The sequence below is a fragment of the Podarcis liolepis genome, assembly GCF_965112155.1.
Source record: "Podarcis liolepis genome assembly, chromosome: 2".
Lineage (NCBI taxonomy): Eukaryota > Metazoa > Chordata > Lepidosauria > Squamata > Lacertidae > Podarcis > Podarcis liolepis.
Window position 1 is genome coordinate 94,618,941 of NC_139555.1, and position 14,005 is coordinate 94,632,945.

Consider the following 14,005-nt stretch of genomic DNA (forward strand, 5'->3'; position numbering starts at 1 on the left):
GTCTGCTCTGGAACATTTGTGACTAGTTAAATCCAGTCCAGCTTATGCACAGGTGTACTTCCTTTCCTAGGTGAGGTGAGCTCATCTCTTTAAAAGCAGGGGATTGAAATTAGAAGTTTTGCCCAGATTTCTCCAGTACTGTGGGAGTGAACTACAGATGGTCTTTGATAGCGTATGCTAATTGAGGTGACACTTCTTCAGAAAAGCACACACGAGACAGGCTAGAGAGCACACACGCATGCAGGCAGGTATGTATAGTCCTTAAATATTACATTTTGCCTGGTGTGTAGCAAGCTAGTCTCCACCACCACCACCACCCCAGATGTCCAAGCAAGTAAGGATTAAACAAAAATTGCCTTACCATTCTCTTGACGGATGATGCACACAGCTTCTGAACTGTCAACATGCTGCCTGTATGCCACTTCAGATATCACTGTGTCAGAAAGCCTAATATCAGCTGAAACTGGGTAGGCATCAGTATTAGAAATGGTTACAGTGTGGTTACTGGTTTTAGTACCACCCAGACTGCTGGTGATTTCTGTTTCAAGAGTCAGCGTAGTGCCGGTCAGGGAAGGTGACCTTCCTGTCATTGTGACTTGACCACAGCAACACATATCTAATTTCACTGGCTGAAGATGTGAATGAAATCTCTCCAACTGCCAGAATTCCAAGAAACATTGACAGCTTGAGAGCATGTTGCTGCACCATTTTTGTAGTGCTTTCATGATACCCAATACTGAGTTACACAAAATGCTAAGGCTTTGGTAGTGCATCCTTGGTGATACGGTGAATGATTAATATTGGAACTCAACTTTCACTCTCTCTCTTGCCAACATGATATTGTTCACTGTGATTAGATACAGCATTGTTTTGTCTATTCAAACTTGTCATCGGAGAGGTGCACAAGCTTATATATATATGGTTTGACAATCCCACAGGCAAATTTATACTTAGTGCAAGATTTATTTCAGCAAATAAATTACCGCACTGGAAAGGGTGAATGTGGGTGTCTTAGCCTTGAGGGTTGCTTTACACTGTCAGTTCTCACTGGTGTGTGAATTTATATGTTGTGCTCTCTGGAAGAATTTTGAGCCGCAGTTTTTCACACCAAACATCACACTCTTTCCCATTAATTGTATACAACACTTTTTAAAGATATTCCAGCTTGTATTAAACATAGAAATAGTTAATCATTACCAGGTACTTAAGTTTTCAATTAAGCTAGTCACTTCAAAAAACTGGCAAGGAGAATACTACATTTGTTTTAAGACACTTTCTTTTAGATAAGACGTGACTTTGTATTTTTGGAAAGCAAAGGCCACTGAAAATAATTTAATCAAAAGATTAAAGTACTGCTGATTGAGATCATAAGGGAAACAGAAGGAAAATAAAGCATCTAAACCATATCTAGGGAACTTTTTTGAGCCTGAGGATTGTGTTTCCTGATTGCCAGTGTTCCAAGGTCCTTGTGTAAGTGGTGAGTGGACCCAAAAAGTGGACAAGGTGTGTGCATTAACATGCATGCATGCATGCACACTACACATGAATGCAGCACACACCACCCCCAAAACACAAAATCTTTCCTGCAATACAAAGAAGCACAATAATTAACATTCCCTCTTTCCATCGGTTCATAAAAACTCTCTTACCCAACCATCCCACCACAAATGAGAAATCTCCGTCCAAAAAAGATCCAATAAACTCTTTGCAACAAAGTCAGGATTTCTTTTTCTTATGAACATGGCTTCGTGCTTAAGAAGCTCTCGGTGGGCCGTCCTGTTATCTTCTCTGTCTCTCTCTTAACGGGATTGATTTTTGGCTCTTATGCACTGCTGTTTTTGTAGCCTTAGAAAAGAAAATGCTTGCCTAACGCCTGTCCTCTGTTTAGTTGTTATTCTTCATTTCTTTCATTATTTATTGTTGGTGTTATAGATTGTGAACAATCAAAATAAATTACTGGTGGTTTCCTGTAGAAGCATGCATGCACAGTGTGAGATGATTTTATTTGACAGAAACACACAAGTGTCTATCTGACACTGATGCATTGTTAAGGGTCATACAAAGTGTGATGTCTTGAAGTGTGAAGTCACAGTAGACATTTGTGCTTCAGGAAGATAAAGTTTTGCAAGTTTGAAAAATGAGACACACAGAGAGAGAGAACCACTTGTCAGCCTTCTGTCACTGGAACTGGAATTTTTAATGCTTCTGAGAGCTGCTCTCTTTTTAAGGAGATCCTCATTACAAACATCTCTGGATAGAACAATGAGTACTCAAATCATTTGGCTTCTTTTTTTATAAGGTCAGTTTTATATTTGCTGCGCACCTGTCTGCCCAATTTGGGGCTGGATGCTAGTTTCAGCTAGTAATTGGGGGCATAGATAATATCAGAGTCAGATGGCAGGCAGAAGGTTAAATTGCTCAGGCTAAAGAGAAGAAGCAAAGACCTGGGATAATAAGAGACCCATTATCCCCATGGATAACTTGGCTGGTTATGTAGTTAACAAGGCTCAGACTGGGCATGGCAGGTGACAAGTGTTTTGTGCCCATAGTACATGGTGGCATCCAGCCACCATGGGTACTTACTCCTCTGTCTTACTTGCACAGGCAGAAAGAAGCCAGAGTTTGGCTACTGGGACCCCCAATTCAAAGTCCCATGGTATTCTATAATTATAGAATGGAATAGGAAAACTGGTGGAAGGGAAGGATGGAAGTCAACGGCTCTATGGGGCATAAAGTAGGACATATGTAACAAAATGTGATGTTTTGTTGGTGGGTGTTGGTTGGTGATCTTAAATCTCAATAATTTTTTTTTTTAAGTCCCATGGTATCCTTAGACAAGAGTTTCTTCCACTAAAATGAAAGTTTCTCCCTTTACATCTAGGACCTTTTGACCCTTACTTAGAATCCAATCTGGGGTTGGAATTGTTTTGTTGTATGCTTGCTTCTAGCATCTTACATTTGTACTTGACATTTTTATTTATTATTTATACTATTAACTTTCTATAGTAAAGGTACCCCTGCCCGTACGGGCCAGCGTGACGAAGCTGCTCTGGCGAGCCAGCGCAGCACACGGAACGCTGTTTACTTTCCCGCTAGTAAGCGGTCCCTATTTATCTACTTGCACCTGGGGGTGCTTTCGAACTGCTAGGTTGGCAGGCGCTGGGACTGAGCAACGGGAGCGCACCCCGCCGCGGGGATTCAAACCGCCGACCTTTCGATCGGCAAGTCCTAGGCGCTGAGGCTTTTACCCACAGCGCCACCCGCGTCCTTAACTTTCTATACTGCCCTTCATTTGAGGATCACAGGGCAGTTCACAACGAAATACTAATACAAAATGAGAACACAAAATACACAATAAAACAAAAACAAACCAATAAGACCCCTCCCACAAACACATTTAAAAGGCCATAGAATGTTAAACAGCCAAAGGCCTGGTTGAAGAGGAACGTTTCCACCTAGCGTTTAAAGATGTGGAATGAAGGTACCAGGCAAGCATCTCTGGGGAGAGCATTTCACAAGCGGGAAGCCATAGCAGAAAAGCCCCATTGTTGTGTTGCTGCCCTCTGGACCTCTTGTGGAGGAGGCGCATGAAGAAGAGCTTCAGATGATGATTGCAGGGTCCAGATCAGTTCATAAAGGAAGTCAGGTCACATCCACAATCCCAGTTCTTTTATTCATCTAAATTTAAAGGGCATCTTTTTATTATTCCCCTCCAGCTTCTCAAAATTCCCCAGGGAAGCAAATCTAGCTACTGAAAATAATTTCATCTTCCTCTGTCATATTCTGTTCTATCTCTGTTGTGCATGCACATGCTAGTGCACACTAGACAGACTGCATTCCATGCAAGCAATTATTGACAGAAGTGTTACTTCAAAGCTGGTATCTTCCTCTTGGTTGCAGCTCAGTGCGTACAGCACATGCTGTCATGCAAAAGGTTGCAGGTTCAGCCCCTGACATTTTCAGTTAGGGCTGAGATGGGCTCCTGCATGAAATTCTGGTAAGCTGCTGCCAGTCTCGTGTCAACAGTAGTGAGCTAGATGGACTAATGATCTGACTCAGCACCAGGCAGCTTCCTCTCTTTACCTGAAAAAAAACAAATGCTGTTGAACCAAGAACAAGCAAGCTAACTGAATATAAATTTTAAATATATATGTTTATCTGAACAGAGTGCATCGGGAGACTTAATGATTAGGAATATCCAGCTGAAACACAGTGGAAAATACGTGTGCATGGTGAAGACAGAAGTGGATAGTGTGTCATCTGCAGCAGATCTCATAGTTCGAGGTATGAGCAATGCTACTTACTTACCTAGGCATAAGTAAACACCTCTTAGGATGCTTCCAGATTGAGTCTGAGAGTTCTGTTGTTGTATCTAAAGTGTCAGGCACTGCCTTGCAAACCTCAAGAAAGTGTTCCTTTTTGCCATGTTGATTTCCTGCTGGTTCAACATGTACATTGAGATCTATCAGGACCAGCAGTAGTGACAGAAAGAGAGAGACTGTATGTTGGAACTCTGGTTGATGTCCCTGTCAGAGAGTGCTAAATTAGTGGTGGTAGAGATAGTTTCTGAATGTTTCTTTCTAGCTTCCCATAGGTTTCTGAGATGTTCCTCCTACTTCCTGAGATCTGAGGAAATGAACAGTACACAATACACATATTCAGTTTATATGTTGCAGTGGGGGGGGGGGGTGCAGACACAGCAACTTATTGCTATTGAAAGCCCAATTGCTACTTAGTCTCTAGCAATGAATCAGGGAAGTTCCTAAAATTATATATTTTGACAACTATCCAGGATTCTCTCTTTTTTATATATAGATTACAAGCTGCATACTTGTATTTTAAACATAGGATGTGATTTAACTAAGTTGTTTTGTTTGTGGAATGAGGCCTACTCCTGCAATAAATCTTCTGGAGGCTGGGGGGGGAACCCAGCACAGGTTTAGGGGGTACAAGGGATAGGGGGAAGGTATTACTGTGCAAGTATACATCAATTCACAAATGAATACTAATCTGAATGAAATTTGTCTTTATGTGTTAAAGTGAATGTGACAATCTTCATCCGTGGCTACACTATTTTACTTCAAAATAACATTGTATTAGCTCTTACTTGATGTTCTCTCTGTGTGTTTTTATTTTAATATGTATTTAAGAAGAAGAAGAAGAAGAAGACAGTAGTATATTTTGTAAACTGAAGAAAATCCTTATTTCCAGAAATGCTTAAGAAAGCTTTCAGGGTTAAATTGCTGTCCAGGGTGCTGATGCAGTTTTGTGCAGGGGAGAAATGACTACCAAGCGAACGTCATGGCAAAAACTGCTTTAGATAACAAATTGTCAAACCAAAAAGATGTATTAGCAGATTAAGGCAGGACATCAAGGACTAAAGTAAAAGACGCTGATTTGAAAAGGTAGTGAAAAGTTGCTGAATAAAGGTCCCCGGAAGAATACATCATCTGCTCTCTGCTTGTGAAACTGCTGTTTCAGAACTTGCTTTTACAACTATAAAATAACCAAGCAGGAGTTTAGTAAATGTAAAAAATGGCAGTTTTATTGCAATCTAAATTGTTTTCTTCCCCCCACAGTGCTGGCAAAATAGAAATCAGCTGGCACTGTGTTTAAAGATTTGTAGAATAAGTGCTGCCTTCATAACACCTTTCCAATTTAAAAATCTAATATCTTATTGCATTAGGCTCACCTGGACCACCGGAACGTGTAAAAGTGGATGAAATAACAGCTACCACAGCCCGGCTTACTTGGCATGAGGGCTTAGATAATCACAGCCCAATCGCTAGTTATACAATACAGGCCAGGACACCCTTTTCAGTGGGATGGCAAAGAGTCACAACAGGTAGAGGGAAATATTTTTGAAGTGTTTATGAAGACTACATTTTAATATTTTATTGTTATGGAGGAAACCAGGAATTTGCAATTTCTTTCAAAATACTCTGTTACAGTTCCTGATGTCATTGATGGGAAGACGTTCACAGCCACTGCAGTAGACTTAAACCCTTGGGTTGAATATGAATTCCGTATAGTTGCCAGTAACAAAATTGGAGGTGGAGAACCTAGTTTACCCTCAGAAAAAGTAAGAACTGAAGAGGCAGGTTAGTGGGTTTTTTGTTTGTTTGCTTGGTTCAATTGATACAAGTTCAGTGCAGCAGGTTTTCAAACCTTTACATTTTTTAAAAAACTTTTGTAAAATTATTTGATTTTTTTCCTGTTTTTATGCAGTTCAAGAGATGAGTGCTTGGCACTCAGTGACTAACCAGATTTATAATACACAAGTGCTTGTGGGCTCAGACAACTTTTACATGAAGTTACATATTAATGCATATACTGAAAACCTTTCCCTTGTACAAAATGATGAACTAGAGAAGCCAAATTGTAACAGTGGGGTGCTTGCTGCAGTCCTGAATTCTGTTCCATCCAACGTAAAAAGTGTCACCTATCTGTTCTGCTAGAAGTTGTTGCCATAGCACTGCTTGACAGAATGGTTTTTGCTGGCATGTCTAATGCTTTGCTTTTGGCACCACTGAACATTCTTAGGTGAGGCATAGCAAAGCGCATATACTGTGGACCCTCACATCCTAAGATAAGGAAAACCAATTTCAGTCACCACAGGTTGGAGATTACTGGAGAAGGTCACTAAATAGTGATGTTTGATGTGCAGCCCTGGAATATTTTAGGTAAAGGCGAGAAATAAGCCTACACAGGAATAAGAAAATTATTCCACAGTATTGCGGCTTTGCCATTGATGTTTAGAAAGTGGAAAAATTGTGAATACAAGTGAAGATCAGAGTATTCTTTGCAGTAGTCAAAGCAACTTGTTTATACAGTTTTAAAAAATGGTAGAGAATAAAGTAGGTTTGTGTGAGTATTGAACAGGAGCACTCAGATAGAAATTGCTTAACGATTGTTTCTTCTTCTTCTGAGACTCTGCCACCCACGCTGACAAGGTGACTGCAACCTTTATGTAATGCTTGCACATGCTTCACGGGGTTCCTTTCCTCTTTGTAATACATACATATATTTTCTCTCCTTAGAATGTGATTGTGCAGTTTAATCAGCAGAGCACTGAAAAGCAGGATGTCATAATTCTACTATGATAAGAATTCAGAATGGCCTTCTTAATCTTTGTGCAGCTTTCTTTAAATTATTGAGCATAAATGTAACATAGAAACCAGCTCTGTCCGTCTTTGAGCTACAAGAATTCAAGCACTACCTGGGAGAAATCTGCCAGTCAAGCAATACTCATAGAACATACTCAGCACTTTGTAGACTTTGTCTGAAGAAGGGTTCCCTTCTTTCAGGAGACTTAGTAAGGTTAAAAAAGAAAACTTAATTCACCTCTGAATATTAAGAATGGTTATTCCCACTAATAATGAATTTTGACTCTTGAACACTCATTCGGGTGACTCCAAAATAAGATAGTGGCTTTTAGATAAGTTGGAGACTCCCTATGAACACAGAAACATAGAAGTACAAACTTATGGCTGTCTCGAGTGACAATGGAGTGTGTCTCCAGGGGTGTAGTCAAATTGCTGTGTTAGCAGCACCAAAGTGACCTCCCCAGGGTGGAAGCCTAGGAGGGCAGAGAAAGAGAGGAATTGACCTGCTTGAACCCTCAACATTATAGTAAATATCCTGGAGAGGGAGAATTGGGGCCAAGAGAGATATATGCCATGAGACAAAAGAACCCCTCTTTCTTCACTATGCAGGGATCTAAATAAATTTCTTTATCATGATATAGAACTGATACAGTTTCACCTCTGAATTTCTGGGACCATTCAATTAATGCACCTTCTGTTATATTCATGTGCAGCTAATGTGTGTTTTCCCTGTACAGTTCCTGAGGTACCACCATCTGAAGTGAGTGGAGGAGGTGGCAGCAGGTCTGAACTGGTCATCACATGGGATGTAAGTGTTCTGCTTGGAATTTATTTCCCAAAAGTTGCCTTTTTTATTATCTACTCAGTAAAACAATTACCCAATAACTGACATAAACGTTCATTTATCTGATACAGCTGACTTGTTCTGTCATCTTAATATGTATGCTTTTCCTGGCCTCTTTCCAGAATATTATCAGAGCAATATTTAGCTAAGCTTATTATTATAATAGTCTCATAGGTTTTCAGAGTTAACACAAAAATTAAAACAGCTACTTGGATACTGAAAGTACCTCTTCTCATCACTTTATGTCCCCAACAAATAGTATATGTTTTCAGAGTTTTGGTCTGAGATTTCCTGTAAGATTATTTGACACATAAACAAAATCACACAGATTTATCCCAGTCTGGCTGAGGCCATCTGAAAAATACTCCAGTAGGAGAAACCTGTAGATTGAAAGGGTGCGAAGGCCTCCCATTACTTCCCTTAGTGGTATATCCCTTTGATGACAGTGATGACATTGGAAATAGGCTTCTTAAGTCAATGCTCTGTAAAATCCTGGATGTATTTGCCTTAATAGACCCAACTTCCTTCCTTCTAAGCCGCCACATAGTGGAAACCCAAACATGGTGTCTCTTACTAAGATTGTCATCCTAAAACTAGTTAGGAATTGCTGTCGAACTGAATGGGACTTGCATCTGAGTAAACACACTTCGAAATTTGTTCATTTAGGGCTAATGAATGCACCAGTCCTTGGTCTTTTTAGGGATAAAGCTTATTGTATTTCTGTTGTGGCTTTGTTTTATGTTTCATTCATTCCTATTCCTCAGGTTACAATCTTCATTCAGTTAGTGCTCCTTTCTTCCCTTTATAATTTCTTTTTTCTAATTCCCACCTTTGTTCCTTTTCCTATTCACTTCCTTGTAAATGTAATAATTTCTCTTTTGCCATCCATCAGGCTAACTCCCCTCTATCTTTCAAACCCTTTTCAAACAAGACACTTTATTACTGTACCTAGCGGATGTTATCGCTTCTTTCCCTTTGTTGGTTTCCTGTGTCATCTTTCTTTTGCACTGCACATGTGTTTATTAGATTATAATATTAACTTTCTGTGTAGTTGATTATTATGCTTTTTGTGTTACTGGTTTGGATAGGGAATGGGACCTGATCTGTTTTATATTCTGCGCGGCTCTTAATTAATCATCTGTGCTTAATAAATGACTGACAATGATAACTCGGCTTAATGTTGTATGGAATTCATGCCACTGAATACTGGGGCTGAACTAAATGTCCTCTCTGTGAAACATTAAAAAAAACTTGCTAAATCAAGCAATATGCATGCTTTGTAAAAACCCAGAATGTCGCTGGAAATGGCACTGTGAGATCATGTTGCAGTATTTCCATTTTATAGGGGAAGAATGAGGTGCTCCTAATGGTAAGTCGGGTCTGCAGACTTCCTTGGGATATACTGCTAAATACATGTGCTAGCACATGCATTCCTAATGTGCCCTTGGGTTTCTTAAATTGGATCCCATTGCCCCTTTGGCTAATTTAATAAAATCCCTCAGGAGTCAAGCTTCTCTTCCTCATAACGTTGATTAGACAAATGAGACCTCAAATAATTCTTTTACTAGATTTTTAATGTTTGCATAGCTTGAATTTTGTTGTTGTTGTTATTTTAGTATTTTATTCATTTACAAATTTTTTGGCTTAGCCCGTTCCTGAAGAATTACAAAATGGTGAAGGATTTGGCTATGTCGTAGCTTTCCGACCTCTTGGCGTTACAACCTGGATACAGACAGTTGTCACATCACCTGACACACCCAGATACGTCTTCAGAAACGAAAGCATCTTGCCCTTTTCACCATATGAAGTCAAGGTTGGTGTGTATAATAATAAAGGAGAAGGACCATTTAGCCCCGTGACCACAGTGTATTCTGCTGAAGAAGGTGGGTTTTTGAATCATCTCTTACATACCTGTCGTTATTTCCCATGTCAATGAGTGAAATATAAATATTTGCTTTGCTAGTATCTGTGAAGCCATGTTAATTAGTTGGCCAGTGAGTTCGTTAAGTTTCTTTGTTTTTCCTGATTCCCCTTCCACCCTGGGTTTTCTTATTGTTTTTGTTTCCTAATGCAGAACCCACCATAGCACCTTCTGGTGTATCTGCAAACAGCCTCTCATCTTCTGTAATTGAAGTCTCCTGGGTTTCCATTCCTTGGAAAATGAGTAGTGGAAGATTGCTGGGCTATGAGGTAAAAATAAAACCCTGTGAAAATGTTCCTTTTCCTAGAAGCTAACATGACTGTGATAAGGTGTTCGGGGTTTTTTTTTACTTTCAAATAATTATTCAGTTGCCTGTTGGAAGCCAAAGCTTGCTGTTAAAATCAGCTGCTCTGTCTTTGCTTCTTTATGGAAAAATGAGTCATGCAAACATCTGGTGATGTACTTTTTTCTCTCCCCCAAATTTTGGAAGGGAAGTTGCTAAACAGGCCTGCTGTTTGAAACTAGAAAGGGAGCTTTCTGCTCCTGAATCTAGGCGAACACATGGCATAATCACAAATAATCTGTTCTGGGGGAGAGTATAAAAGCCAAATGTAACTATTCCCACTTTTTGTATGTGTAAAACTTGAGCTTTGCCTTATTTCCTGGCCTCATGCCAGATCAATTACTGCAAGCTCACTAAAACTGCATTGAGAATGGAAATCAGTTGGCAGTCAGCTCTGCTTTTGCTATCTCTATATGCCTGCTTGGTATCTACAGCATCTCTTGCTGTTTCTCCAGCAAAGATAAGCACCGTACTCAGTTTCCATTAATAAAAACCCAGTTGCATTTAAATACCCATGGTTGTGTTCCTTTCTGCTTCGGGAAAGGTAGTAAAATTGCTTGTGCACGATGACTTTATGTAAACTGGTGTTTAAGCTGACTACAAAACAAGCCAGGCACAAAATTCGATACTGACATTTGCAATACTTAATAGCAATAGTGTTGTGTGCCCATGTAATGGTAGAGAGCTGCTGAGTAACTGCAACGTCTACGAAAATGAAAACAGAGCTGTTTCTCTGGGTTTTAAACAAAAACATGGGGGGGTCCCTTTCAATACTGTGCTATTTCCCATAATAGTCTGAAAGTAAAATTGCATTCAGACAGTTGGACCTGCTAAGCAATAGGTGATAAACAGCTATATCAGAGTAAGCAGCAAGGTCAACAATATGTTCTAAGTAGCTTACTTTTTGTACCCTTTAGGTGAGGTACTGGAATAATGGTGGAAAAGAACAGTCTTCCAACAGAATAAAAGCCATTGGAAATGAGACATCAGTAAGAATAACAGACCTGATGAGCAACCTTGTGTACTATACAGCTGTTCGAGCATACAACAGTGCAGGAGCAGGTCCTTTCAGTGCCACTGTCAATGCTACCACAAAAAAAACACGTAGGTATCATCACTAGGGGCAGGAGGGGAAAATGTCACAGTGGGGTTCCTTTTCTTGCAAGGAAAACAAAATAAACTTTTAATAATGCTACCGTAAACTCTGTGATGCTTTGGAAGCGTGCTTGCTAACCAAAGAAGTTTCAATAATAGACCTTTTATCTATTTTTTGTGTCTTCTGGGAAGACAGTAACTCAACTCGTACATAATGGGAGCAGTGCTTGGACTGTTTTCAGATATAGGCAAGCAACTTGGCTTCGATATACTTAAACCAAAGCATTCTCTGTGCACCTGAAACTACATTCCTGTTATACTGATAATCTGGCGGTAACCAATTTGTTGCTCAATAACTTAAACCTTTGGGATTCTAGAGCTACATATCAGTCATGTATCGTTGGAGTTTGGTTCTGATTCCTTTAGGAAGAGGGAAGTCTTTCAAGCTGTGAACCCTGTCACTGCTGAAGAATATGCGTAGCTGTGTGTGTGTGTACACACACATTCAACAGTGAAGGATACTGTTTCACAGACTAGTGAGCATGTATACAATTCTGATATGGGTGATATGCATAATATATTTGGATTTGCACCTGCTGCATTCTGCCAGCTTTGGACAGGTAAGAGCAAGGAGGTTGTTGTTATTACTGTTACTACTACTACTACTACTACTACTACTACTATTGTTAGCATAATTGGAACTCTCGGGGGGAGGGGGCGTTCCTATTACTTGCCTTCAATATAGTGGCAATGTTGTGGTACATATTGAAACATGGCTGTATCTTACTGTTGCTACGTGAGATGCAGGATTCTCCTTGAACTGTTGTCTCTTGATTTGACTAGAAATGGGAAAATGGCCCCTGTATGGTACTCTGAGTATCTCAGAAATAAAACACTTTGTCCTCCAATATATCAAAAACAAATTGGCTCCTTTCCCAAGGCTCTTGAAAAATGAAGGCATCTCCCACCACCACCACCCCGCCGTGCCAAAAGCACTCCCACCTAATGAGCATCTAGTGCTGCTCTCACTGCCACTCAACTTCAACATAAATTTGTATAAAGTATAACTCAGAAGGATTAGATTATTCTCCTAGGTGTTAAGATGGAGGTTAGAATTAGCATCAAAATCTATAGTTTAGAAATCTGAAATACTTCCCCTCCCTGGTGGTCAGAGGTCTCTCCTCTCTAGTGGTCATTTATTTTTTAATTTTATTTATTTGAAGGTTTATAAACTGACTCACAGCCAAAAGATACCAAAGCAGTGTTCAGTAAAATAAAGTAAGATAAAATATAAAAGAGAATGGTGTACAAACTTAGTAAATTGATTGTCTAATTTTAGCCGCCTACACACACACTCAATACACACACTGTGATCATGTGCAGATTTTAAAGTTGCTGCCTGGTGATTGATAGATTGGCAGGTCGTCCATATGCAGAACTTCCAGGGGACTGGGGTGGGAAGGTCATGGGAGAGGGAAGTCACCAATTTGCCTTTTAAAACTTGGTTTTACTGCTGGCAGATCAGGTAGAGCCCAGTACAGAGTATCAGTTCTTCAGAACTACTTAGGTGTTCCCACAATATGCCGGTAAATTTCACTTTGTGTCATCATTTCAGGAATTTAGCCTTATTAGAATTCTTGGGGGCAGGGGGAAGCTAACCAATCCAGTTTAATTTCTGACGCTCTCAGATTCAGCATGAGTTTCAGCATTCTCATCATGGTCTATTATTGCACAGTGGGTCCGTAATAATTGAGGCTCTCTCCTAATTGCAACTTTCTGATGTGATGTGGAGAGATGGAAATGTATATTTCAATATAGATTTGGGAACCAGTGAAGAGGCTCGTAGAAATTAAGCAAGGAGAAACTAGTAATGACCCCTGCGGCTGAACACGGCTATTCAGGTTATGATGTTACAATTCCGTAGTAATTGAAAAAGTAAAATCATTTTCAATGACCTTTGTCTTTTTAATTATAATCCTAATGTAAGATTGAAAACTGCCTATTTATCTTATAAAGGTTGAAGCAAGTCAAGGGCACATGCTACAGAGTTGATTGTTATCTCTCCCCACCCATGCTCAGCCCTGCAGTAGGCACTGTGGAAAATGGAAGCTCCCCTTTCATGCTTGCTTCCCCTTCCTTAAAAAAAATTTGAATGCTAAGGTTGAAAAACACTTCCATGCAGGACTATTAATAATAATAAATTATTAATTAATTAATTAATTAATTGATTATTAATTGATTATTAATTGATTATTAATAGCCCTTGTTGTGGTCATAATTAATTAATTAATTAATTATGACCACGACAAGGGACTCTTGTCCATATCCCCCACTTTCAGATCACCCTCACTCTGCTCAGCCAAGAAACAAGGTCCAGAATGTTGGCCTGCCATATGCAATCTACAGGTCTGCAATCACAAATGGAGCAGAGCCACTGGCCTAGCTCCCCAGCAGGTTGGTCACTTGTGTTTATTGGGGAGGTGTGGGGCAGTGGGAAGCCATGCTTCCACCAGTATTACTACACCATGCTGGCTTTCCCACTGCCTCACCCATCTCCCTCCCAGTAAGCAACAGCCACCCACCTACCTAGCGGGAAGTTAGTGCAGTGAGCCACTTCTGTCTACAGTTACGGCCGTGCCCTGCACTTCGCAGCTTGAGCAACCAATACACATTTCCCCAGGAGAACATTACGTATA

General features: G+C 40.0%; 1 protein-coding gene across 3 annotated transcripts in view; it reads left to right on the forward strand.

Annotated features, from left to right (window-relative positions):
- The window catches only part of LOC310701129 (contactin-3-like), a 164,839-nt gene that overhangs the window by 141,766 nt on the left and 9,068 nt on the right, over positions 1-14,005 (forward strand). For all 3 annotated transcript variants that reach the window (XM_083491446.1, XM_083491447.1, XM_083491445.1), the window contains 7 exons: positions 4,167-4,284; positions 5,687-5,845; positions 5,952-6,101; positions 7,844-7,914; positions 9,599-9,833; positions 10,025-10,140; positions 11,132-11,318. In XM_083491446.1, coding sequence (XP_083347572.1) covers positions 4,167-4,284; positions 5,687-5,845; positions 5,952-6,101; positions 7,844-7,914; positions 9,599-9,833; positions 10,025-10,140; positions 11,132-11,318 — 1,036 coding nt within the window. The remainder of the gene's footprint in view (positions 1-4,166; positions 4,285-5,686; positions 5,846-5,951; positions 6,102-7,843; positions 7,915-9,598; positions 9,834-10,024; positions 10,141-11,131; positions 11,319-14,005) is intronic.